At 49.6% G+C, this 26,661-nt stretch overlaps 1 protein-coding gene across 1 annotated transcript; it reads right to left on the bottom strand.

Annotated features, from left to right (window-relative positions):
- Nucleotides 1-1,779: 1,779 nt before the first annotated feature.
- On the bottom strand, nt 1,780-19,265 carry Gdf6 (growth differentiation factor 6). Its single transcript, XM_069991810.1, has 3 exons — nt 18,860-19,265; nt 3,559-4,638; nt 1,780-1,800 (listed from the first exon to the last, which is right to left on the bottom strand). The coding sequence occupies exons 1-2, from the start codon at nt 19,263-19,265 to the stop codon at nt 3,656-3,658; spliced, it is 1,389 nt and encodes a 462-aa protein (XP_069847911.1). The 3' UTR covers nt 1,780-1,800; nt 3,559-3,655.
- Between the last annotated feature and the right edge of the window lie 7,396 nt (nt 19,266-26,661).

Genomic DNA, 26,661 nt, shown 5'->3' on the forward strand with positions numbered 1-26,661 from the left:
ACTTTGGAGATAAAAATATTTATGCAGAAGAGGGATCAGGTGTGGGTCTGGGAGTCCTCAAGGCAGATAGGAGGCTGGGAGAATTAGGGATGTAGAATGCAGAAAGAATAGTGCAAAGCTTTCTCAATTATGTCCAAAGCAGCCTCCACAGAGGAAAAAGGAAGAGTGTCTTTTTTGACTTTTCCTGGTTACTATCTGTACCTAAAAACCTGTGGCTCTCACCTGTAATCCTAGCTATTCATGAGTCTGAAATCTGAGGATCACAGTTAAAAGCCAGCCCAGGCAGGAAAATCTATGAGACTCTTATCTCCAATTAATCACCAAAAAAGCTGGAAATGGAGCTATGGTTCAAGTTGTAGAGCACTAGCCTTGATAGAATAAAAGGGTGTGTGTGGGGGGAAGATCTGAGACAGCACTCAGGCTGAGTTCAAGCCCTAAGACTAGTACCAAAAAACAAACAAACAAACACCACCAACAACAAAACAGAAGTCATACTACTTTTTAAAAAAGTCACTTTGAGGCAAAAGTTTCATTTTGCTTTGGCGATACAACTTGGAAATTCAGCAGGTGCTGGCTGATCTTGCTTGTAATCCTAGCTACTCAAGAAACTGAGATCTGAGGATTGACTTCAAAACCAGCAAAAAGGCCACGTGCTGCTTATCTTCAGTTAACAACCAAAAAGCTGAAGTAGAGCTATTGCTCAGTGGAAGAGTGAAAAGGCTAAGGAGACAGAGCCCAGAGCTGATAATAACAACCATCCCAATGAGTTTCTGAATCATTTAAATAAGATAACATATGTATAATAACATTGTTCCTCACATACAGTGATACTCAGACTTGAACTGAGAAAAGGATTCTCCGCTTTACAGCAAACATCGAGAAACACTTCCTATCTTTCTGTTTGTAGTTTTCTATAAATGTAAACAGTAATCAGTAATCAAGAAACTACAAGGGACTGAGGATGGAAATCAATGGTAGATCAGTGTTTAAGCTCACAGGAGGCCTTGGGTCCAAAAAAGGAACTAGGGTACCTCCCATTCCTATTTGGATTCTTGAGATACCACGATCAGGCACAGGCTTATGAAAGCTTTTCTAACAATTGACCAGAATTCCCTTTAATTTGGTGAATAAAAATATTCATTTTAAGGAGGAGGCTGCAATGCTTGGTAAGAAATGTACGTATTATCCTGCCCATGTAATTGTAACTCCTCTGTACAGTATGTTCACAAATAAAATAAAATTAAATTTAAAAAAAATATTCATTTTAAAAGTGTTATTACAGATTTATAATGGAAAAACACAATGTTCTCAGCGATGGATTTTGAAACATTCAGTGTCTTTTCAAACATTCAGACTCTTACTGGAACAAAATACGATGGACAATAATTCCTCAAGTAAATGATTTCTCTAAACAGATCCATATAAACAGGACTGAAGGGGAAATGAATTTAATACGGTGTATTGTTCAAATTGCATATCATTCAGAAAAAGTATACTGTTAAAACGTTTGAATATTACTTGATCTCTGGGAACTTTAGTGTTGGAAATACTTGTACTATAGTGAGGTAGACAGTTTTTTTTTAAAAAAAACTCTCCATTAGACAGACTTAAGGTTTTGTAATAATATTTAAGAAAATGTTAACATTATGTAAGAATGAAACATCTGATTAATGCTTAATTTTGTACAACTCGAATATAAACTTTTAAAATATTAGAAATTATAACATTTGAGTGCATATAACGTTTTGTACATTAAGATGAATTGCATGCTGTCCGCTTCCTCTTTGCACGTTCAGTCACCTTAAATAAACAAATATATACAGCCTCATCAGAACAACAGTGCATCCAAAGCAAATGTGCATTTTAAATTATTTCTCCTGGTCAAAGTCTCTTTTATTCCTTTTCACTTAGAATTTTTATATTAGCATTTATTCTCATTCCCACCCTTTCTTGAACAGTTTGTAATTCTCTGGATCAAACAAGCAATAGGTTTAGATGGGGAGAGAGCAAAGCCATAAGGATAAATCAAAATTTTCTGTAATGGATAGTACAAGTGCCCTTGTTCAAACCATTTCATGGTCAAAGTTGAGGAAACCCACTCACTCTTCAAGGGCCTTCTTCAGAGCAATGCTTGCGAATAACACTCCTGCAGGCTAAGGCAAAGTTCCTAGTTTAGAAGATCTGGGAATAAATACTTCACTTTGGCTATGAGCTCTCTCCTCTGACTTCCTGAAGATAAATTCCATCCCTGCCTCCTCCCTCACGGCCTGTTCCCCAACTCCCACCCCAAGCTCAATGTAGCACTTGGCTCTTCACAGTTTCTCATTACTAAGTTTTTAAAACATCACCTAACTGGTAATTACAATCTAAAACAATTCTTTTGGGGGAGCCCTGGGCTATTGCTGGCTGGTAATCTTTCAGGAATGTCAGAGAGAGGGGGAGGGAACATAGATGTTAAAGAAACTTCAGAGACAAGAGCTCATGTCCCCTTTCATCCTCTTCTTCCCTACTTAGGGCCTGGCCCTTTATCCCCCATTCTCCCCGTGGGGCCTACATCTCCCCTCCTAATGCAGTCCTTCTAATTCTAGGCCCTTTCCCCTTCCTCTGTACCCCTTAGCTTAATTATAGAGTTCCCTACCCTTATTTTTTTTAATTAGGAAATCAGCTTCACCTTAGAAGGAGATGCTGGCATTTTGGCCAATTCTGTTTAAAGCAATCAATTAGAATAGACATCACCAAAAGCTTTTGGGTGGGCTACCTCCAGCATGGGTGAGCTCCTCTGACTCTGCCTTGTCAGGGGCAGGCCTTGTGGTTTCTCAGCATCCTTCAGGGGATTCCATATGGACTAATTCTTGTCATTCCATCCATACCAGCTCCTGCAGCCCGCACCACCCCCCCCCCCAACACACATGCACACCGGCCACAGTAAAGGCATCCAGCGCCCCCACAGCGGTGAAACAGAGGTTCCCCAAACCCAGGGTGGGAGAGGACAGGGCAGAGCTGGTAAATGCATAGGAGCACACCAGTGTCGAAGGTGGGAAGGTGGTGCAGCCCATCTCTCCAAAAAAGAGCTCTTCTAAGTCCTTCCTGACTTTCCTTTCCTTCTCCCAATTCCCCTAACACTGTCTATTTGGTAGGTCACAAGACCTGAGCTGTGCCGTGGCTCCTACCTTCTAAGTAGAAACAACCAAACCAAAAGATATGAGCAGAGACCATTGATTGTTTTGCCCACATTGTTTCCCCCCTTTTAAATCATATTTTCTTTCAATCCATCGATCAATTGAGAAACAAGTACGGGTCTTCCCTCCCCCCCACCTTCGCATCAACACCCTCGAAGCACACAAGGAAATGAACAGAAGCCACAAAGACTAAAGAAAAGGGCAGAAGAAAGAAATCCTCCTTGGCTTGTTTTTCCAGGATGAACCCAGGCAAGGTGTGAAAAATCCGTGTGTATCTCCCTCTAGGCTGTCAGGTGGAAGGTTCTGGGAGGTCTGTGCCCCCTGCTCGCTCTTCCCCTTCCCCTCGCCCCCCGTTCTCAGGTCCAGGCTGCGTCCTCACCCTCGGCCTCCTCCTCCTCCTCCTCGGAGGCCAGCCTCTCTGCAGTCAGGCCTCCCTGCCGGTCCAAGGCCAAAACGGGGCGGACAAGGCACCACCGCTACCTGCACCCGCACGATTCCACCACCATGTCCTCATACTGCTTGTAGACGACGTTGTTGCCCGCGTCGATGTACAGGATGCTGATGGGAGTCAATTTGGTGGGCACGCAGCAGCTGGGCGGGGTGGAGCCGGGATCCATGGAGTTCATGAGCGTCTGGATGATGGCGTGGTTGGTGGGCTCCAGGTGGGAGCGCAGCGGGAAGTCGCACACGCCCTCGCAGTGATAGGCCTCGTACTCGAGGGGCGCGATAATCCAGTCGTCCCAGCCCAGCTCCTTGAAGTTCACGTGCAGGGGCTTCTTGCTGCAGCGCAGCCTCGACTTCTTGCCGTGCCGTTTGCCGTGGCGGCTGGCGAAGGCCGTGCGCCTCCGTCGCCGGCCGGGCGGAGGGAACCAAGGCGCGGTGGCGGCGGCGGCATCCGGCGGCGCGCCCGACGGTGGCGGCCACGACCCCTCGATGCCCACCCCCGGGCCGGCCGCCTCCGCGGAGCCCAGCTGCTGTTCGCGCATCTCGGCGAACAAGTTCTTGCGCTGGGATCGGGTGAACACCACGAGCAGGGCGCGTTCCTGCGGGGATCGCACCCTCCGGCCGAAGCCCAGACTCCGCAGGTCCGGGGGTGGCGGCTGCTGGGGTTCCCCCATGCGCCCCTCCTCGCCCTCGCCAGCGTCCGGCTCGCCCCACGCCGCCCGCAACTCTAAACACAGCTGCTTCCCGGGCTGGTGGCGCAGGCCTTGCCACACGTCGAAGACTTCCCAGCCGGCCGGGGGCGCCCCCTGCGGGTCCAGGGTCCTCGCGTCCAGCAGTAGGGGCGACAGGCAGGGGAAGAGCTGCACGTGGAGCGGCCCGGCCGGGGGCCCCCGGGGCGCTGCGGGCGCCTGGCGATACAGCCGGAGCTCCGCGCCCACCAGCTCTTCTTTGTCTGAGAGCGTGGACACATCAAACAAATACTTCTGTCTCCGGAGAGGAGTGTGCGAGAGATCGTCTGCGAGATAAAAAATAATTACAGTCAGTTTCACTTAAGGGGAGATCAGCCACTACCACCCCTCACCCCAGGAAGAGGGCGCGAGGAGGGAGGGGAGGCGGGCTGGCCCCCGGAGCGAGTCCAGCTCGGCCGGATCGCGACCCGACCACCCCCAGGCCTCCTTTGCCTGAGGGGGTGCCCTGCGTGGGGAGGGGCGGAGGGGCGGAGGGGAGACCACACCAGGCCCAGCTCCCTCCTCCAGGTCAGCCCCGGCCTGCTTGTCTAAGCAACTCCCGGCAGCTTTGGCAGCAGCCTTCCCTACTCTCCAGCCACCCCCACCCCCGGATTCCCCTCTTCCCCCCCCCCCCCAAGAGGCTGAGTAACCACAAACGCGCCTTTTGTGGTCTCCAGTCCAGGCTGCGCTTCCGCTAGACCTCAGGCTCGGCTCCCTCTCACCATTCACGTCCCACGTGTCGCCTCCTCCAGGAGGCCGTCCCAGACCATCCTCGCGTCTACAGCGGCTTCCCCGGGAGCATTATCAGAGGACGCTGGTTTATCATCTCCCTGGCATTTAGGATTATCTACCACACTCCGTTTCGAGTGTCTTTAGTGTTCTGTCTTTCCCACCAACACTCACTCCATCACCCTCCACGAGGCCCTAAGAACTAGGACAATGATTTGTCCCCTGCTCTCCACACAAATCCACAGCCAGGGCTGGTCCGCAAGTGCGAAAGCTATGCAGCAAAGCCTATAAACCTAATCGCTGTCTATTAACGAAACAACACTGCCAGTGGCTCGTTGAACCAATCTTTAAGGACAGGCAGGGTAGGAAGGGCAGTTCTGACTGTATGTTATGAGCTTCCCTTTTGTTTTGAAGCTCCAAAATGATTTGAAGGTACAGTCTTACGGTAGATCTACTACTCAAAGGTCAGTTGCTGTCTTTCAAGGCACAAATGCGAGTTACCAAGTGCTGCTATATGACATCTTTCTTTTCGCTCTCATTTTTTTCCTCCTTTCTTCAAAACAAATTTATTTTTTTAAAAAAGCCATGAGGCTTTCCAAAAGTATATGGAATGAACAATATGGATGAACAAATATGCACACCAGACATCTACCATTAAGAAGATCTGCCATCAAGGAGAAATAGATACTCCGGGAAGATACACCATAGCCATTCAAGCAGACACACAGGCAGACACACAGACACACACACACACACACACACACACATACACAGTAGCATCCTCTCCCATCCCCCACCACCCAATTTGAAGTTCCTTTATTTTGCAATGGATCTTAATTTCAAGTGAGAAAAAGAAAGTTGGGACACTTAGAGAGTGGCAGGCATAATAACAACAACAACAACAACAACAAAGGGCAAATTCTTTGGTATCAAAGCAAACAACTTTTTTTTGGACACATTTGTACTTGAAGCCAAGCCCACTTCGATGTGCAAGGCGGAAAGCTAACCAGATTTTCCTGGGCTGCCTTCCCATAAAATATTTACAACCCAGCAAATACAAAAATCCCCAAAGCTCCTAGCTTTCCCCAGAAGCTAGTAAAGTTTGGTTCGATTTCAATAGTAAAAGTGTCACTGGGTCCTGGTCAGACCCTCACTGCCTGTCCAGATGTTGGTCAGGGGTAACTAGCTTTGGAACCTCAGCCACACCCAATCAGCACTCCGGGCTGACCCATGGGGCTAGCTGCCTCTCTCAAACACACATGCCCCGACCTGAGATAAAGCTGGGGAAAGGGTTAGAGAGGTGAAAAGGGAAAAGCTGCTGGAGGCAGTTGATTTATGGAAGCCAAGACCTTCAAACTAACCAGGTCACATTAAAATTGGGGCTGGGGGGGGGGGGGAATTCAGTGTGCTTTCTTCTTAAAAGAAACCTTCATCTGACTACACTTAACCACTGCCCAGATCTCTGCACCTATGGCCTTAGACTTCACTTTTCTGCCTCTCTCCCTGAATCTACTATGAGTAGGACAAACTGCAGACACTTGATGTACTAGCTAAAAGTTGGGAGTATGTGACATGGTTCTGCAAGGTTTTGTGTGCAGGAGATAGATACATGTTCTGTTCCCATTTTACAGATGGAAAAACCAGAGAAATTCATTACCTGAAGTCAGACAGTTAATACATGATGGGACTGAAATCCATACTTGTCTATTTAGTTCCAAAGCTTGGAGCATTTAACCACTAAGTCCTATTTCCTTAACACGGGACACTCCCAGAGAATGGCTAGTGTCCATTTTGTTAGGAATAAATCCTGGGATCCCTTGAGAAATCACTTTCATTTCTGTTTTGGAGAAAAGTAGGAAGGTATAAAGAGTAATGATTTATTTACCTCCCATGCAAAATAGAGGAGTCCACCTGCTTTGATTTTTCATTCTTCTTTTTTCTTCTGAAGTGTAGTCTAATAAATGGCTAGTAAGCACATCAGAGTCAAACCTGAAAACAGCATCTGCCAAGAATCATACCAATGCTGCATCCTTGGAATTTTGACTGTCTTTCTAGCAACTCCAGGCCACACTTACCTTTCCAAGGCCCAGGAAAGACCACAAAGAGAGATTTGGGTGTCCACCTGCTCTCTGCACCATGTTTCCATCCATACTTGCAGAGTCCTCACCTGCACACTAAGATACCCTTGCCCACAGAGCCCTGTATCCCAGACCTACAGGTGCACACACATCAATGGAGTGGTCTCATCCTCTCTTGGAAAAACGGAACTGATTTAAAAAAATAATCTGTCCATGCACTGGATCTGGGCTTAGGGTTGTTTGGGCAAGAATTATGTGGCCCAGGTATCTGAAGATTGATCTAAAAGAGTAGCTGCCAAAGTCACTAAAGCTGCAATGGTCACACAGGAACTTCCTAGAGATGTACGTTCTCTCAGGCCCCAGAGCTCTGGAGTGCAGTTCTGGGAAGCTCCCGGGTGATGCTGCTTCTGCTGACCCTGGGATTCACACTTTAAGAACCACTGTTTTAGATTCACCTCGGTGGGGTCTTTGGAGCAGGGACTGAACAGGGACTGCCCTTCAAAGCACCCAGCCTAAGGCAAGATGGGCTTCTTCCCAGCCCTTACTGCCACCTCCACATTTTTCTTTAATCTTGCATCAAGGTACTCCCTCACTGTATCTCCAGAACTTCTCAACAGGGGGTCCAAGAAGGTAGCTGCTCTATACAGCTCCCCTCCGGACCACATTCCCTACCTGTCTGAACCTGCTCTGGGGCAGTGCAACACAGAATAGGTATCAGCTCGGGGAGGGTAGACACCACCATTACCACTATGACCCTGCACTGACTGAACATCAGGAAGCCTGGCCCAGCTGCCAGGGGCCACCTGTGAGCAGGAAGCTGGCCCTTCATCACCCCTAACACAAAGCCTTCTCTCCCTTGAAGCCCTGTACAAAATGAGTTGTGTCATTGAGTGGCTGACTCCCAGCCTTTGACCATGCGCTTTGCATTTCCAAATCTGTGACACTTTCTCACAGCCTGAAAATGAATCCTGTGGTTTGGTTCAGATCCTTGAAATTGAAAATGATCAAGAATACACCAGCCTTTCATTTTGCTTTTAATTTGTTTAGCTCACACCCCAGTTGTTGGGTGAGCCTTAGGCATATAAATCTTTCACCTTACAATGCCTAGACTTGGTCAATCCTCTTTCCTTATGAGGTGGGTAGAGAAAGGAAGAGATGGATTGAAAGGGAAGAAAGAGGGAACAAATGGCTAGCATATCTAAAGAAAATTCTCCCCAAATCAGCAAGTTGGTAAAGTCTAAGAGCACCTCACACCTACATTTCTGGTGGGTTTGTTTCTTTGTTTGTACCAGGTCTCCCTCTTTAACCTCGCTGGTCTCAAGCCTCCTATCCTCCTGCCTCAGTCCCTGCAATAAAAGCACACCATACTGTGTCATTCCACTGGTGCGAAATTAATAAAGCAACATAGGAAAAAGATGTTGGTCAAGGGACACCACATTTCAGTTAGAGTGAACATCAAATCTTAAAGACCCAAAAATGAAGGGGAGAGGGAGGTAAGCAAAGAAAGAAATAAGGAGGTGGCAAAGGAACTAATGATGGACATACAAGGTAAGCCAGTGCAGAAACTGTGCTGGAAAGATAATGGCACCTGTCCATGGTCACAGTGTGTGGCTGGAGAGAACTAGAAACGGGACCGTCAGAGCAGAAAGAGAAAGATACCCAAAGCACCAAAGAGCCGGTGCCAGGAAAAGGAGGGCTGGAGGCGAAGAGGGGCGCACTGCAGCAGTATCAGCAGTATTGACCCGCTGTCGGATACAGCTGGTCTAGTCGGCCCCTGAAGAGGAATGGGGCTGCTCGGTCCCCGAAGGGTCTCCAAAAGCCTGAAACTTCCTTTGGTTGGGACCCAGAAGAGTCCAGCCCTGTTCTTTTCTAACACACCACGGGAGTGTGTGTGCAGCCTGAAATCTCTCTTGAGGGTCAAGGTTGGGTCTTCTATCATTAGCCAGCTGGGAGGGTGCACCTGCTGCTCCAACTCTTGCAATCAGCCACAGATTCCAGACGCCTAGCCTGTGTTCTCAGTGAGCCTGGATGGCTGCTGGCCAGACGGCTGACCAAACCCTGGTAACGCACTTCACTGCTGGACAACACCCCCCAGCCATGTCCCCCGGCGAGGCACAGACCCAGTGATTGGAAAGACCGCACCCCAGAAGACCACACCATTTCCTACTGTAATCCTTAGATGGGGAATAGAGGGTGGAGAAAGAGGACCATCACCCATCTTTGCAAAGAAAACGCCCACATCTTTGCTTCAAAGCCCCCCTCCCCCTATTTTAGAGCCAGCAGCAACTGGGTCAAGTGCCTACCAGGTTGGCTTTTGTGCTCAGATCCTTGATAGCTTTTCTAGGGTCCTGGGTAGATCTTGCTGTCACACACATTAATGATGAGGAAACGTGTTTCAAGAGGCATCTTAACTAGCCGATACCTTTTGAGGAGTAAGGGACAAGTATCTAAGATCCTGATTATAAATTTGAGTCTCCCTTCTAGCTATACCCCTCCAGAGGTACTGAATGGGAAACACTGAGGTGCAAGTTTGTTCTTGATGCAACACAAAGGGGATCAGGTATGCCTCCCGCCACTCTCCCATCACCACTCTTCTCCTTTTCTTTACTGAAAAGTTAGAATTCATGGTGGAGGCTGGACTTTTTCTCTCCTAGATATCTCAGCTTCAGCATTGCCCTGAGGAGTCCATCAAGTTGGAAACAGCCAGGTGCGCTAGGTGAGTAAGACCAAGTTGCCAGTCCCACTCTTCCAGCTGTGAAAGCCTCTTAGGGTAATCTGTGCCTCAAATGTTTACCTTGCTCTTGGGAAATGGTGGTCTCCAGGACGTTTCTTGGAGGGTTGGCATGATATTCCTGAGCGAGGCACAGTGGAGTGGTGAGCCATGGATCTTCACTAAGCATCCTCACTAAGGCAAGCGACCCTCACAATCCTCGGGAGTGATCTTGTGTGCCCACCTAAGGCTTATAAGAGCCACACTGGTGTGCTCTAACTCTTCCTGTATGCTGCTTTATCATGGGAAAATTAAATTTGAAAGAACAAAGGTAATCCTCAAAAACACTGATCATGTGATCATTATCCATATATTACAAGTGTGTGCAATTATTAAATGTCAATTTAAAATAAAAGTATACTCTAATAAAATCCATCTCTGAAAAAGGTATCGCTATAAAGGAAAACGCAAGTTTAAGAGTCACTTGTCCAAGATGATAAGTGGGAGAAACGGCAGAGTGGGACCCACATCTATACCACTAGGTATAGGTGTCCCAGGCCTAGATATTTGTGCTTGGTGCAAATAGAATAAGAAGGTTCTAACACTTATACAGTGCCAGTGCCTGGAGGGAGGGAAAGCTTTGATCCCTGGACTCCACAACTCATTCATTCCCTAAACACTTTTCAGTAGAACTGAAAGGAGGCTTAGAATTGTACTTTGGAAAGAGAACTTACAGGGAAATTTAAGTATCTCCTCTACAAAAATGGAGTTAATAATGTTGGATTACAGGACCACTGAGGGGGCAAATAAAACAAGGTTTAGGGAACTTCTGAAGATGTTATACGAGGGTTCATTACTATTGGCAGTGTGGAATTGAACATAGGAAGTTACAGTCTAAAAGATATACATTTCCATGCTTCTCTGCAACATATGAATTTCCATTTTATCTGTGGCATAGTGTTTGAGTCACTTTGAGTGAATAGACTACATCACATAAATTCTCCCAGCCTCATCTGTAAAGTGGAAAGGCCACAGTTACTTTCACTACCATGCTAAGAGTCCAGGCACCAGAGCAATACCATAGTTCTTGGAAACCCTCAACAAATGCAACCATTATTGCTGTAACTACCTTCATCCTGGTAGGGGAGGTATATGTATTCTCCCCTTGACCTCCTTGAGGAGATATGACCCAGTTCTGTCCACAAGATGTGGAGAACTGAGTGAAGAAAAGGCACTGCTTGGACATAGGGTACAGAAACAAGTAAGTGTTTTCACTTCCTGCTTATCTAAGGTCCAATAAGAGTGGGGCTCCTCCAGGTTGCAGTCTTGTTCCTATTAGGGCAATGCTATTTCTGACATAGTGTCACATGGCCAAAACTTGCACCCAGTCTCATCCAGGATTGAATCCTTTTTGCCAGTCCTGGAACATGGGGAACAAAACAGTGCTAGACAGGTACTGGTCGGCAAGACTCCCTTACTGAGTGTAACACGGAGTGAGATAAGCTGAAACTTTCTTTCTCCGGTCTTTGGCACAATCTGCCCATAGAGGCAGCCCTGGAGTAAAAGGGTATGCTCCACTAAAAGCCACTCAACATGGGGGAAAGGCACAGAGATGGTCAGAGAGCTCTTTGGCTACATTTTGGAGAAGCTGGGGCACCTGTCAATTAGGAGAGACCTTCTGAGAGGAGGCCTCTTACCCTCATTGGCCCACCTTTCCTGGGGGTCTGGGGGGGCACATGGGTTTCTTGGCTTCTCCAGTACCTTCCCCAACAGCTTGATTCCTCAACTTCTCTTCTTTCAAAATCCAGAAGTACACAAGGAGGAGGAATCCATGAAGTCTAGGCTTTTCCAGCTTCCCCCTGACTTCTGAATCTGTACTCTCCTTCTTATGGTGAGTGGACCTATCAGATCCCCAGGGAAAAGCAGACCTGGTAGTTGGTCCAAATTCCACAGAGAAATCACACTCAGCAAGCTGTGGCTCACCCGGAAGCAAGCAACTTGAATCTCCAGAGCAAAGAAACGAAGCTAGGAAAGGAAACCCATGTCCTACTGGACTGAAAACAGAAACAGCACTGCTTTTGTCTCCATGGCTTGAGGAGAACAGCCAAGAAGATCAAAGGCATTTGTTGGGACATCTCTTTCCAATGCAGTCTCAACCACAGCAGCTCAGATCTTAATTTGACCACACTACAGATCAAAACTAAACAAAAAACATCCACACCATACTTCCCATCCCACTCTTCTGTGCACAAGCCACCTGGGCCAAAGATCCCTGCAGGTTGCAGTTCTTACTTACCCTGGGGCCATGTGTACTGGGCCCAGACCAAATTCATTCCGTGGTGGTGATGGTTCCCGTAGTGCCCACAAATAGGCTATTGGGACCTGCAGGAGTCCTTTAGGCAGAGAATATGGGGGTGGGGAGGAATTTCAATCATACACCCACCCACCTCAGTGGCGAGAATGAGATCAGGTCGCTCGGATTAAGGCTTTCCAATCAAAAGTAAAGTAAAAGGTGTCCAGTTTTATGCGGTTTCTGCTCCTCGGCTAGTGCTGAAATTCCAAGTGCAGGCAGGGGTTCAAATTTGCATCTAGTAATAGGCAGATTCTTGGGCACTCAATCTCCCTCCCCCTCACCCCCCCAACACCGGTCCTGAGCAATAGAACCCTCCCTAGTGTGTTCTTTACAGCGCTGGGCCAGTCCAGATTGGAGAAAAAAATAGCCTCAAATCCTCTCCTCCTCGATGTTGATCTCGGTCTGATTCCCGAAACAACGCGGCAAAATCAGATTCGTGGTGTTACCTGCGGGACACTGTCTGGCGTTTACCAATTATCCACCCCACAGAACCTCGAAGCTGTTGTGTGCGGAGAAGTGGGGTAGGAGGCTGGAGAGTTGGGTAGGGGGCAGTGCCAATTTGTCTGGATGTCAGATTTACACAGCAGGCGCACGGGTTCCCCTTGTCTCTCTCCCTATTCCCCCAACTTCTCCACCAAAGCCAAGGCTCCCACTTGCGAGTTACTTCTCTAAGCAGCTCTTCCCAAAGTCAAACAGTCTCAACACCGGACTGAGGCCCGCCCCTCTCCTATCAAGTCCCCAAGCCACGCCCCGCTCCCGGCGCGCCGGCCACTGGCTGCTCTGCGCGCGCTTCTCCGGGAACGCGGTCCCCACGCCGCCCGCCGCAATCGCTCACCACTAACCCTCAGCACCCAACCGTGGTTCCCCTAGAAACCGTCCTGCAAGGCAGAGAAGGGCAGCCTTGGAACCATTCGACCAACGAGGACCTGTTTGATTCCAGTAAACTGGAGATAGAACTATTTAACCCATTTTGAGATGATTTAAAAAAGAAAGAAAGAAAGAGCCAGGGCTTGGAGTGAGGGTAAGGGACTGTCAAGTTCGGGGGTGCTCATTCCACTCCTCAAGGGCTTGGTCCGATTCTGTCTCGCGGCCTCTCCAAGGCATCGCTGGACCCGGGTTATTTAACCCCAGAGGGGCTATCGAACGAATGCCGTCCGTGTTCTGGGACAGCGCTTAGAGGGTACTGTTGATTTGCTTTGCGTCTTTCGATGCACTCTGAATTCTGACTGAAGACAAAATTCTCCTTTCTGCCCAATTTCTAACATACTCTCTCCCCCAGCACACACCTCTCCATCACATCTTCCAAACGCCCTAGGAAGATATCTTTGCTCTCAAGGAGGTGCATCAATACCCTGAAAATACAGGTGGGAAAAAACAGGTTCTACCAAGGCCTCCTTCAGTGCAGCAAAGGAGTTCCCACCCGGTCCTGGGGACTCGAACCTTCTCTGTTCCGAATGGGGGGGGGGTTCTCACCTACCGAATCTGTTTGGGGTGCAGGACTCAGGAGACGTCTCCTGGTCTGAGTTTAGAGTCACTCCCATGCCCCTGAATGTGTAAAAACGACATAGATATTTGAGCTTGGTTTTGCTCCTCCTCCCCCACCAGCAAAGCTACCTTGCCCAGAGAGGGCCCAGAGAGCCTCCCGCCTGAAGAAAAACCCTAGACGGCTTCTCAAGTTAGCCTCCCTGGTCACCGACACTCGCCAAGAATCCTGGCACCACCTGAATTCCCGCTGCAGTGGTGTTTTGAACCTACTGATGGATATTTTCTCCCCTCCAGGCAGCTCTGAAGGCCTTAGAGATGCAGATGGCACTAACTGGTCTTTAACAAACCCTCACGTAAAGTTTTGGCTTTAATGTATCGGAATCATTTCGATCAGAAGAGTAGAGCAAACAAGACTTCCTTCCCTTACCCCAGAACCTACCCATTCACCCGGCTTGTGGGAGGATCGGGAATCTAAAACAAGCACACAAACCACACCCGCGCTCCTGCTTGGCGAAGCCTCACAGCACATCCCTGAACGCTTAGCAAGCCCTCTCCAAAGCTGTTCCCCCCCCCTCCTTTTTTTTTTTTCCCGGGGAAATAAAGCTTAGATTGGAACCTTCTGCCCGGCTTCCTCACTTGGCCGTCTGGTCTGAATTAGTGTTTTTATAAGGGACTCAAACAAATCGAATACAAGGTCACCAAATAATTAACAGTTGCGAATTCCCTCCGTCCCCATTAAAATACTTCCCTGCTTATATTTCATTTTCCGTTTGCCAACAACAGGGTCTGGGCAAAAAGCTCTGCTGCCGCCGTGATTACACCACTCCGGGACCCAGGTTCACCCAGAAACCCGCTATTTTGCATATACATGATGTACCAGAAAAACTTCAATCGCTGGGAACTATGCAGTTCTTGGAATGTTTCTCCCCACACCCCGCCTAGCCCCAGCTAGTGGCCTGCCGCGGCCCCTGGTAATCACGCCCCAGGAGGTGAAGGGATAAACCCACTAAAGGCAGCCGACTGCCCCGGAGCCACTTCTAAGGTGTCAGGTTCCTCAAGGATGTTCCCATCTAGTTTTGTCTTTTTGGTTCTTTACCAGTTCCTTGGACGCACTATTATAACCACCAAATTAAAGCGCCTTCTTATTTCAAAGACATTTGGGAACCTAACTCTACAGCCTTAGACTCAATTTCCCTCATCCTGGAGAGATTTTTTGGGGTGTTTTTTTTAAGGTGGTACACTACATAAACTGCACTTCTGAGTCTCTTTCCCTCCCTCCCTCCCTCCTTCACTCTCTCCCTGTAGAATTCAGAGACATTCTAATGGCCTGCCTTTCCCAGGCCCCAAGGTTTGGGTGCCCCAGGGCCTGCACCATTGACCTTGTAACGAGTGATTTCATGAGCTAACTGTTAACTTCACTACATACAACTCAGTCCATTCTGATCCTGTGACTCCACCAACACACAACACATATATGAACACAAAATCATTTTAAAACACAATATGAAGACTTAGGAGACGATGTTTCACACCTCTGCTAAAATAAGTATGGGAAGAAGCCAGGCACAGCACACATTCTGAACCTTAAATCCAAAGTTCCATTAGAACTCCTATCTAGGTCCTAGCACACTATAAAGAAATATGGAGCCTTGAAGAAACTCTCATCTTTTCGTTGTTTTTGTTGTTGTTGTTACTTGTGCTTTGTACCGCTGTCCTTAGAAATCTTCTTACCCCTTACCGTTCTGGCTTAGCAAGCAGGGTCTACAGTATTATGAATTTCATCTCTCCCTAGCCACGTGACACCTAGAAACTTACTTAATCTGTCTTCCTTAATTCACCTGTAAAATGGGTGGTTATCTCACTTTTCCTTGGGAATATTTATGAGCATTAAAACAGATGTAATAGATTTTTTAGCACAGCACATGACTCACGGTAAAAGTGCTGTAAGTCTTGGTTTATTATTATTATCCTTGGTTGGCAAAGATCAAACCGAAAGGAAAGACATTTTCTCCCCTTTTAGACTGGCAATAAAGTGTCCTCGTGGAGGGATGGGAGAAGTGGCCTGATTTTACAGAGCATGCTGTCGTTATGGAGCCTGAGAGATCTTCAGCTCCCTCGGGCATGGGCATGGCCTTTGGCAGGTTGCAGGTGAGGAAGGATTTTCACAAATGCTATGCATTACTGAACCTTCTCTTTTCTTTGCTCTTCCCCTTGAGGGACCCTTGCTGTTCAAGGTGGCTCTAACGTACCACACTCCCTGGCGACTTAAACCTGACGGGGACACGGCTCCAAGTGAGCCTGGCTGGCTCAGCTCCAGGCTGGCTCCTTCTCTTTCCTGCTGGCCAGGCCATCCCCGGGCTGGGGGGAGGGGATGTCAAGCGGTTTGGCGCGGTTAAGAATCCCCTTGTGAGGAGGGGCGGAAGTCCTCTCCAGGAGCTGGGGATGCGCGGCTAGCGGGTCCCTTCCATCACGGGAGACTAGACACCGTTTGATGTGTTATGACATGAACCCTCAATTAGATCGCTGAGTTGAAACACTCCAATCAGGGGCCCGATGCTAAGCAAGCCCCGGAAGGTCCAGCTCGAGGTCACCGCCGGTGACACATCAAATCAAAATCAGTGAGAGGGAAAGTGAGGCTTTCCCTTTATCAAGCCGGGGCTGCAGCCAGCATCTTACCCGCTCCGCCCCGCGCCCCTCCCGCGCGCGCGCGCCTCTGCACTCCTTTATCCCCGCGCTCTCGTGAGCGCGCGCCACCAGCCGCGACGCCTTCCTGGTCAGCGCGCTACCTTCCGTGTTCTGGGAACTTGGCGATGGGAGGGGGAGAGGACGGGGGGGGGGGGGGAGAGAAACCTGGAGGAGACCGAGCCTTTGAAACTGCAGTCTGGTTGGTCAAGCCGTGTCTCTTCCAGCTGCCCTCCCCTCCATAGCAGCCCCCAGCCCCCAGCCCTCCATCGCATTCTGAGGTTGAAGCAGGATGGTTGAATCTTGGTTCCACTGGCCTGGAGATCTTGGCTTGGGAGCACAGTCTCTTCCTCACCAGCATCCCCTTCCGTGTGCTAGCGGCCAATCCCTCCCACACCCAGGGACTCACAGTGGGGTGCTTAGGGGTGGGGGTGGGAGGGGGTGCAGGGCTAGCAAGGATGAGATGTCCACACGGAACCTGGGGTCCCCAGAGTCAGCCTTCGCCCATGCCTGAATTCCCAAGGCTACCATAAACACCTCTGAAGAACCTGCAGGGTTGCTTGGTTCCGTGCCAAACTCACCAGGTGCAGTGGACCCGTTAGGGGTGCCTGCCTGGGCGAGGACCAGAGTTTCTAGCCACTTTTTGAAAAAAGAAAAACAACAACAACAAAACGAGCGTCCAACTGCCCAACTGCCCGCCCACCTAGGCCCCTAGGATTTCTTCCCTGGCCGAAGGGCCTCTTGAACACTTTTCTCTGAGCTTCCTTAGCCTGTCCTTACGCAAGGACTAAGCAGTAGCTTAGCGCAGGCCTTGAGGGGAGGGTTTGTGGCAGGGTGGATGGTGGACGGAATTGGCGAGCTGTGTGCCAGCAGGGCCCAGGCAGAGGACCGGGTTGCAGTACTCAGAAAAAGCCCCATGTCTTGCAAAGGTGACTTTAGTACTTTTTAAATCGTCATAAAATACCTGATGTTAATTTGCGGTCGCCTCCTTTCAGCAGCTCATAACCCAGATGACCTCGAGCTGCAGCAGAACACAGGGCTGTGGGCAAGACCTTGGGCCGCCAGCATGGCCAAGCTCGGCGGGGCTGGAGACCCAGAATCCCGGGCTGGGAGCCATCACCCTGCTCGGAAAACTTCACTCATAGGTGAGCAACTTAGGCAACCGACACTGAGCAGACTCTTTTGCCCAAACCCCAGAGCTTCGGGGTTATCAGAGCAACCCTACCTTCACTCACCTGGAAGTGGGGATGGATGGGGGTGGATGGCGCCTAAACCTCTCATCTTCTTCTTATTATTACCTTTCCTTGCCCCCTTCTTTACTTTTTCTTCCCTGCATTACTTCCCTTCCTCTTTGAAAGTCACTGGCACTTTCCTCCAATTTCTGAGACACAAGAAGAGTGAGGCTTTAAAAAAAAAAAGAAAGAAAGAAAGAAAGAAAACCAACAGGACCCTGTCCACGCTGGGAACCAGCCATGGTGGCAAGAAAAGAGAAGTGGATTTTGCACGAAACCCCCACGTGCACCACCGGCGCAGGCCGCGAGCACCAGGGATGAGCCCCTAGATGTTTAGAGAAAGAAGAGTTCCCTTGAGGGAACCGTGGATGGCCGCACTCAAATGCATCAAACACCAAGACACCTCCAGACCTAGCTGGCTCGGGCCCTGCCCGACCGGCGGGTCGCTGCCACCGCCTTACAGCAGCATTTTCAGGTTGCCACCTCGGAGCCCGCCGTGGCTGGACGCTGGACGGGGTAGGGGAGAGCCAGAGGACACTGGGCATCTTCCTGGCCGGTGAGCCCCGCAATCAGCTCAGGGGCGCGCAGGGAACCGGCTCAGGGTTCTGGATCAAGGCACCGCCTGACGCCGCCGCCGCACTTGCTCTCTGGACGGCACGAGGGTTTGTGGTAGATTTTCCAGGGCAGCCCAGAGCTCCTGGCTTCCCAGCGCTCGCTGCTCAAGGCCCGGGGCCAGCCGGGTTTACCCCCTACAGCTCGGGCCCTGGATCTCCCGAACCGCACCACCTCGAAACCCGAGGCGCAGGATCCGTGAGTCCTCGTCCTAAGCCTTCTCCATCCCCAGTCGTCTGCCTGACGCTTTTGAATCCTTGGGACTTCTTGCACTAGCTACCAGGAGAGCGGCCACCAAGCCACTGTCTGCAAAGAGAGGAAGGAAGGAAGGAAGGAAGGAAGGAAGGAAGGAAGGAAGGAAGGAAGGAAGGAAGGAAGGAAGGAAGGAAGGAAGGAAGGAAGGGGAAGGGGGAGGGAGGGACTGCACTGTCGGAGTGGAACAAAAGCTGCAGCCACATTCAGTAACTTCCTCGGGCTCGAGAAAAAATGTTGCAGAAAAGAGAAGAGAAGAGAAGGGAAGGGAGCGGGCAGGGGATCCGCAGATGCAGCCTCCTGCCGAGCCCGAGCAGCGCCCCGGCTGCCGAAGCTCCGGCGAGAGAGGAGCCCGGCGCGGTCTCTGCCACTTACCCAGTCCTCTGTCTACAAAGCTGGTGATCGTATTGGCTGACTTGGAAGACTGGAAAAAGCTGGCGTTGATGCCCAGCTTCTCGGCAATGGAGTAAGTCCTGTAGATGGACAGCATGTATTCGTGGGGCACCACGCGCGGACCCCTGTGCCCTGGCCGGGACTCGTGGTGGTGCGGCGGCGGCGGCGGCGGCTCCGGGCGCTCGCGGGGCGTCTCGCCCGCGTTGCTCCCGCGCGGCGCCCGGGGCACCTTCCCTTCCTTGCTGCTCCGCACGCCCTTGCTGGAGTCCAGCTCGGCGGACGCCGACGCCGACGCCGACGAGGAGATGGACGCCTGCTGGCAGCCAGGCAAATCCCACAGAAAACTGATGAGGAAGACGGCCGAGAGCAGGACCCTAGGCGTCTCCATGGCGAGAGAGTGGCTGCGTCTCTTCTCCACCCACTCCCCCGTCTCCCCAGAGAGGCGGCGAGCGAGGCGCAGAACGCGACGGACTCGGAGCGGCTGGACAGCGGCCGGGACCCGGCTCCACGGGCGACTCCGAGTGCGAAGAGCCGGGTCCCAGCCACACCAACCCCGGGCCCGCCACGCCCCCTCCCGCCCCTCGCGGGGAGGGGAGGGAGGGCAGTGCAGCCGGGGAGGGGGGGTGAGAGGAGGAGGAGGAGACGCCGGGGGTGGGGTGGGGGGGTCCGGGCAGGAGGTGTGTAAGGAGTGGGGGAGAGAGGGGCTGTGGTGTGTCAGCGTGGCCGCCGGGCGCAGCGCCCCCGCGGGGCGCGCGCGGAGTTGCGGGGCGCTGAGCCCCGCGCGGGGCCCCGAGCCGCTAAGCCAGGGGAGGGAGGAAGGGAAAGAGGGAGGGCGAGGCTGCCCCGCGACCCGGGAGCCGGGGCCGCGCCCGGGTGCCACCCCCCCCCCGCCCCGCACCCTCCGAGGCGCGGTCCGTGCGCCGCCGACGCTCGGGATCGCGGCGCTCTCCCCCCCCCCCCTGCGCCCCTCGCCCGGCGATGTCTCCGCCCCCGGCTGCGCACCGGTCCCCGGCGTCGGTACCTTCTCTCCTCCGTCCCAACTGTCAAGCCGATGGCGGGCTCGATCGAGGGCCCCAACCGGAGCCCGGGAGAGCCGGGCGGTGGACCCGGCTCAGGGCCCAGCTTCGCTCAGTCCCAGGCTCCCGGTGGGGGGACCGCTCCCCACAAACACGGGCGTCGGTTCCCAACCTTTGAGGTCAGGCAAAGGCCACGGGTCTACTCCGGAGTTAGGAGCGGCGCGGACCGCGGCCGCAGCCCCCTCCACCCCCCGCCCCTCGCTGCGGCCCGGGCCTGGGCGCGCGCCGCCCCCCGAACCTCTTCGGAAGCTGCCCGCGGGTCTCCTCCGCTCACTCCGGGCCCTTCGCGCCTCCGGCGGCCTGCCCCCGGCCTCCACTCCGTCCCCATTTCCCCGGACTCCCTTCTTCCTCGAGTTCCTTCGGCATTCCAATCCCTCTTCCCGCCGCCTGCTTTTCTTCTCACGCTGCCCTCCCATCTCTCCACGCTTCCCACCCTCTCACCCAGGACTCCCCTCCCTCCCCTTCCAGGGGACCCCTCCCTTTCGCAGCTCTACCCCAATCTGTTTCTCTTCAGCCCAGCCTCGCCCCGTCACGAGTTTCCTTTATCTGTCCCCAGATTCCCAGGGCCTGTCTTCCGCCCGCCCACTGTCTTGAGCTCGGTCCTTGGCCTTCAGGCAGCTCCAAGGAAGGCAGCTTCTCTCTCCCGCAGTGCTCGGGGCCCTGGATTGCCACAGGCAGAAGTTTTCCAGTGTCTGGGGCGGGCGGGAGGGGGGGCCGAGCGGGTGCACAAGCCCCAGCCAAAATGGGTCCTTCTTTAAGGATCCTAGTACGATAAGGCTGGGTGTGACTGTTTTCAGTCATAATTTAAAAAGAAAAAGAAAACCTCAAGGGAGTAAGTGACTTTGCCAAGGCCACTCAGTCTGTTTGGGATCGAACATCAATTTGGGTTCTCACCTCTCCGGTTAGAGAGCCTAACATCGCCAGTTCATGTCTTGCTTTATTTCTTGTCCCTGTGGTTTGTTTGATTTGATGTCGGATGACTTCCTTCCACTCTAGACTGCCTTTTCCTGTGCATTCGCTCCCCTCCCCTTTCTCTCACATTCTCTTTCCTACTTGATGTTCATCTATTTTCCGGTCCTTGCAGGTAGACCTGTGTGCCTGAAGGAGGAGGAAGAGTCTGGCATCTCTGCTACCTTCACTGGTCCTTAAGATCTAGACCACGCCTCCTGAGCAGGACGTGGTGGCATCTCCCAGGTAATGGCCACCACTCACAGACAGCCTGTGTACCAGACCTGGCCCACAAACATAGTTTCATTTAATCTTCCCAACAATCCTGAGAGAAGTGTTGCATCGTCTCTATTTTATAGGCAGGAAACTGAAGCCCCAGGTCACATGCTTTCTAGAGCCTGTGCTCCCAAGCACTGCACTAAGAAGCTTAACTGCTTCCTCTGGACCGCCAAGGATCCATCTGACTCGACGCTCATTCTGTATCTGCTCTCATTGGAGTCTCAGGATTGCCATGTTTTGCCTCAGAATTGAAGGTGTCTTTTTCATTATTTCTCCTCTCCTCTCTCTGGGCTTTAGCTTGGTTTATTATCCTTTACCAAGTTAACATCCTAAAAGGAAATTGCAACTGAAATAAGGTTATTCTGTGGATTTCTTGTCACTACATCCCAGATGTTTTTGCCTTATGGGTTCTCCTCCTCCATTCCTTCTTATTTGTTTGTTTGTTTGTTTGTTTGTGTCAGCACTGGTGCTCCAGATCAGGGTCAGGATGCTATCCCTTATCTTTTTCACTCAAAGCTGACACTCTACCACTTCAGCTACAATCCACCTCTAGCTTTTTGGTGGTTGATTGGAAATAAGTGTCTCAAAGACTTTCCTGCCCAAGCTGGCTTCAAACCAGGTTCCTCAAATCTCAGCCTTTGAGGAGCTAGGATGACAGGTAGAGCCATGAGCACTTGAGTTCCTTTATGGATCCACTTATCATGTTACTGCCAGCCAGGGGGTGGGTAGATAACATGTTGGATTTTCCTTTGTCACTTCAACATTCATACCAAGCCTTTATCATCTCTCTTGGGGTTCATCTGCCCTTCTCTGGAAGTCTTCAGCACCCTGCCACTGGTTGCCACAGGCCCCCTCTGCAAATCCCCAGGCTCATTTCTCCTCTTCCCATCTGCCAGCCTGCCACCCAAGGCAAGCACATGGTCTGGTTAGGCCTCCTCAGCATCTTGGGCTGCACATCCGCCTTCCTGGTGTCATGGAGAGAAAGCTTCCTCTTGTGGTCTGTCTTCATCCCGGCCTTTGGGGAAAACCAGCACTTGCGGTTTGTCTTATCTCTATTTTAATTTTCCTCAGTAGAGAGTGTATTTAATCATGAGTCATGGCTTTGGACCCTCCATCCAATAAGTATGTTTCCTGTCTGCAAAGGCAGCCCTCTATGCTCTATCTTCATTTTGCCCAGGGCACTTATTATCTGCTACAAATTATCAGTAAACAGGAAACAAAGTAATGAGCCTGTTCACTGTGGTTTAGAACCTCTCCATTGACTGATAGAGGTGTGTGGAATAGCACAGGACGCTGGAACAGGAGCACAAACGATGTGGTCTGTTGTTCTTCAGGATTACTCTGGGACAGATATTAATTGTCTTCATTGCTACCAGCTTCAGATCTATGCAAGAGAAGTTCCCTCTGCCAGACAGGGCAGTGGGGATCATCTTACAGATAAAGACACATGCTGACAGATGAACAGAGATGTGTTGCAAGTCAGGAATACAACCAGGAGCCAAGACTGTTGGATTCCAAATCCAATGCTTCCCCTACATTTAAGCAAAAGTCAGACTTCAATATCACGAAAATGGTCCACAGTAATGTAGAATGCTCAATCATTTCTTCCTTTGCATGCTTTCCCAATAAGAACCCACCCTAATGCTAACAAGGTCACACTAATGCCTCTGCACTCCCTCCCTCCCTCCCTTTCTCCCTCTCACCTTCCCTTCCTCCCCCCCTCTCTCACAAATAAAGATACAAAGAGCAAATTTTTACAAGTCAAAATCTGCTTTACATCTTCACACCATATGAGTTTTTGAAATATTGCTTTGGAGTTTCCAGTCCAGATTTAAATGCTTTACTTATTTCTTAAGCAGTTTCTTCATTTTAAGAAGGGTGAATATGTCACAGGTGAACTGAGGGGGTCTCCTGTGGTGGACGCCCCTAGCATTGACTTGTAGCAACATTCTTTTCCCTAATTGATGGAAATGCAGATACTCCGTGCAGTATGGTATCTCCTGCCACCTTGTGGTGCTAGTGGGAATTACCCATGGATAAACAAGTGGATACAAAAAAGTTTACAGTCATTGATGTTTTGTAGTATTTGGTTTTTCACTAAAGTGTTACTAGAAAGGCAAGTTTTACAAAAGTGTCAGGACGTTGGACTTTGAGCATGAGCCCCCCCCACCTATGAGGGTGCCATTTATTAAAGGGGCTCTGGAAATATTTGCTAAGAAGACATCAAGAGCTGGGCGCTGGTGGCTCACGCCTGTAACCCTAGCTACTCAGGAGGCTGAGATCTGAAGATTGCAGTTCAAAGCCAGCCCAGGAAGGTAAGTCTGTGAGACTCGTATCTCCAATAAACCAGAAAACTGGAAGTGGCGCTGTGGCTTAAGCACTAGCCTTGAGCTGAAGAGCACAGGGACAGCTCCTAAGCCCAGAGTTCAAGCCCCATGACCGACAAAAAAAAAAAAAAAAGCCATCAAGAAGTGCCTGAAATTTTGCACAAACGAATCACTTCTTTAAAGGTACTGTTATTATTAGGGCCCAGTTATAAATATTTAGTATTATGTCAACTCATAATTTGCTACTACTATTATATGTCTGAATCAAATGACAAACTGACACATCTGATCAGATTTGATAGACATGACCCAGAAATAATAAGATTTAAGACTAGCAGATTTTGATAAAAAGGAAACTAATGATAAAATTTTATTTCTTTGTGTCCTTACAGAATGCAGAAATGAGCATAAGAAAGAAACCAACCACTGGAGCCAAAGCTGCCCATATTTGCTTCAGCCTGGCACACCTGATCCTGGGGCTTGAAGTCAAGGCCTGGGCACTGTTGCTGAGCTTTTGTGTTCAAGACTAGCAGTCTACCAGTTAAGCCATAGCTCCACTTCTGGCTTTATTTCTTACTAGTGTATCAGAGATAAGAGTCTTACAGACTTTCCTGCTTGAGGTTGGTTTTGAACTACAATGCTCATATCTCAGCCCTCAGCCTCCTGTAAAGCTTAGATCACAGGTGTGAGCCACTGGGTGCTCAGCTTCTTCCTTGTTTTGGATTTGTTTTTAAATAAGGCCTCTCAAAAAGCAAAGAAAATGGAAGCCATTAGGTCAACATATTGAGCAGTTCTTCAAAATCTAGTCAAAAGAAAAGACATGGAGTCCTGAGTGGCAGGAGAGATGGGGGAGGCTATGTTTGCCTTAGGGAAGTGGAGGAAGGAGAAAAGGAAGAGAAGGAAAGAAGACAAAACCTAAGATAAAACACCTAAGATAAAACATCTTGCATGGGTTGGGAAGGTGGCTCAGAGGTAGAGCGCTTGCCTTGCATGTCTGAGGCCCTGGGTTTGATTCCTCAGCATCACATATGCAAAAAGAAAAAAGCCAGAAGTGGCGATGTGGCTCAAGTGGTAGAGCACTAGCCTTGAGCTGAAGAGCTGAGGGACAGTGCCCAGACCCAGAGTTCAGGCCCCATGACCTGACCCCCCCCCAAAAAAAATCTTGCTAGTTCTCACTGCTTTATCCAATTTCTATTGAATAACTATTCCATTCCTTTTGTTTGATTCTTTCTTTGACAGGTTATTCTTGGATTCTTTCTCTGACAAAATGATTAACAGAGAAGTCAAATGAAGGCAGTTGTATAAGATGAGCATTCATAGCCCCTCTAGGCCTCAGTTTCCCACTCTACCAACTGAACAGAATCCAACGTGAATAGGGAATCATAAATTTAGGTGGTTCCATGTGTGCTACAGATATGACAGTCCTGAGATTGGCAAACAACTAGTATTCCAGCTCTGGATGTTGCTAGAATCAGGCAGACTGCCCAGGACATCACATCACCCTGCACAGGACTGCTTCTCCTTTGGATCTACTATGGACAAGCAGATGTCTAATTGTGTAATGATTTGCCAACACCAGCCATTCTCAACGTGTGGGCCCTGGACCAGAAGATTCAGCATCACCTGGAAGCCCCTGAGAAATACAAATTTTTTGGCCTCATCCCAGATCCACTGAATCAGAAACTCTGGGGCCAGGGCCCGCACTGTGTATTTTAACAAGCCTGGGGGATTCTCATAGACACGGAGGCTTGAAAAACATTGGCCTACACCCTAAAATAGGGGGAAACTACCTGCTAAGAACTTTAAGAAATGCTTTGATTTCAAAAGGAAAGCTCTAAAGGAAATGAATAGTATGCAATTTAATTTTCAAATTAATGATTCTCATTCCTAATGAGCAAATAATTTTCATTCCCCATGTGAACCAGGTGTGTTTAATTGTCTACTGCTATACCAAGTCAAACATGGCCAACCTCACCTGATCTCTAAAGAATAAATGGGGCCAGGCCTGCTTAGAACCTGAAAGGAAAGGAAGACAGCAGCCATACAGCATTGTGGCCGACTAAACATCTCCATGAATGATTAATGGGAAACTTGGTATCTCAGCTCTATCACTTCTTGGCTATTTAAACTTGAAATGGTCTCACTTTCATATGAGGCTCCATAAATACCTGCATTTTTTTTCTTGTCAGTCATGGGGCCTGAACTCTGGGCCTGGGTGCTGTCCCTCAGCTCTTCAGCTCAAGGCTAGCGCTCTACCACTTTAGCCCCAGCGCCACTTCCAGCTTTTTCTGCTTATGTGGTGCTGAGGAATCAAACCCGGGGCTTCATGCATCCAAGGCAAGCACTCTACCACTGAGCTACCTTCCCATCCCTACCTGTACATTTTTATGTTTGTGTCAGTTAAGCGATAAAGTTTTTTAAAAGACCTTCAAACTTTTGTCACCTAAGATGGAGGTGAAAATATGTCCCTTTGGGGTTTTTTTGGTATGCATTACATGTGACACCGCATGTAAATTCTGACAGATATGAGCATGTGTGGTGATTGTTAATCAGCTAATCATTTCCATTTTGCAAATATCAAATAATTGTGCTCATGCTCAGTCATCCTCAATCTGTATGCTCTTGTTCTGAGATTACATCTTTTTTGTTTTCATTGAATTAGCTTTCATATTCTCTTAAGAATCTTTTTTGGTAAGTAATTTCTCCAGCGGGTGAAGTTTGTTTGACACAGTGAGCTTTACTGTGAATTTCACTGTGAATTTGTGGCAAGTTTTCTCTTCTGTAATAATTTGACATGTTTTATGCTTGTGCAAATATTCTAGATTAAAAACACATTGCTGCTTGCTAATAGGTATTGGGATAGTTGAAAGGAGCAAAATGTCTCCTGAAAGAGTCAAGGAGATGCTGCTGAGAGTCAGAATGATTAAAGTTTTGGAGTGATCTTTGCCAAATCTTGCATAGAAAATGGCAACCATATAGGAAATTATCTTTCCTGTTTAGGACCAGATTTAGTTTGAAAAATTACTACCAACTTTGTAAACATTAAAATAGAAGCAATAAAAAATGTAAAATTTCACACAGGGGAACCACAATGTTTGGGTAATTATAAGCATATGGCTACTTTACATGAGATTCTGTTAAAAGTATTTACTAG

Source organism: Dipodomys merriami, unplaced genomic scaffold (genome assembly GCF_024711535.1).
Source record: "Dipodomys merriami isolate MVZ:Mamm:240054 unplaced genomic scaffold, mDipMer1.0.p SCAF_4, whole genome shotgun sequence".
Classification (NCBI taxonomy): domain Eukaryota; kingdom Metazoa; phylum Chordata; class Mammalia; order Rodentia; family Heteromyidae; genus Dipodomys; species Dipodomys merriami.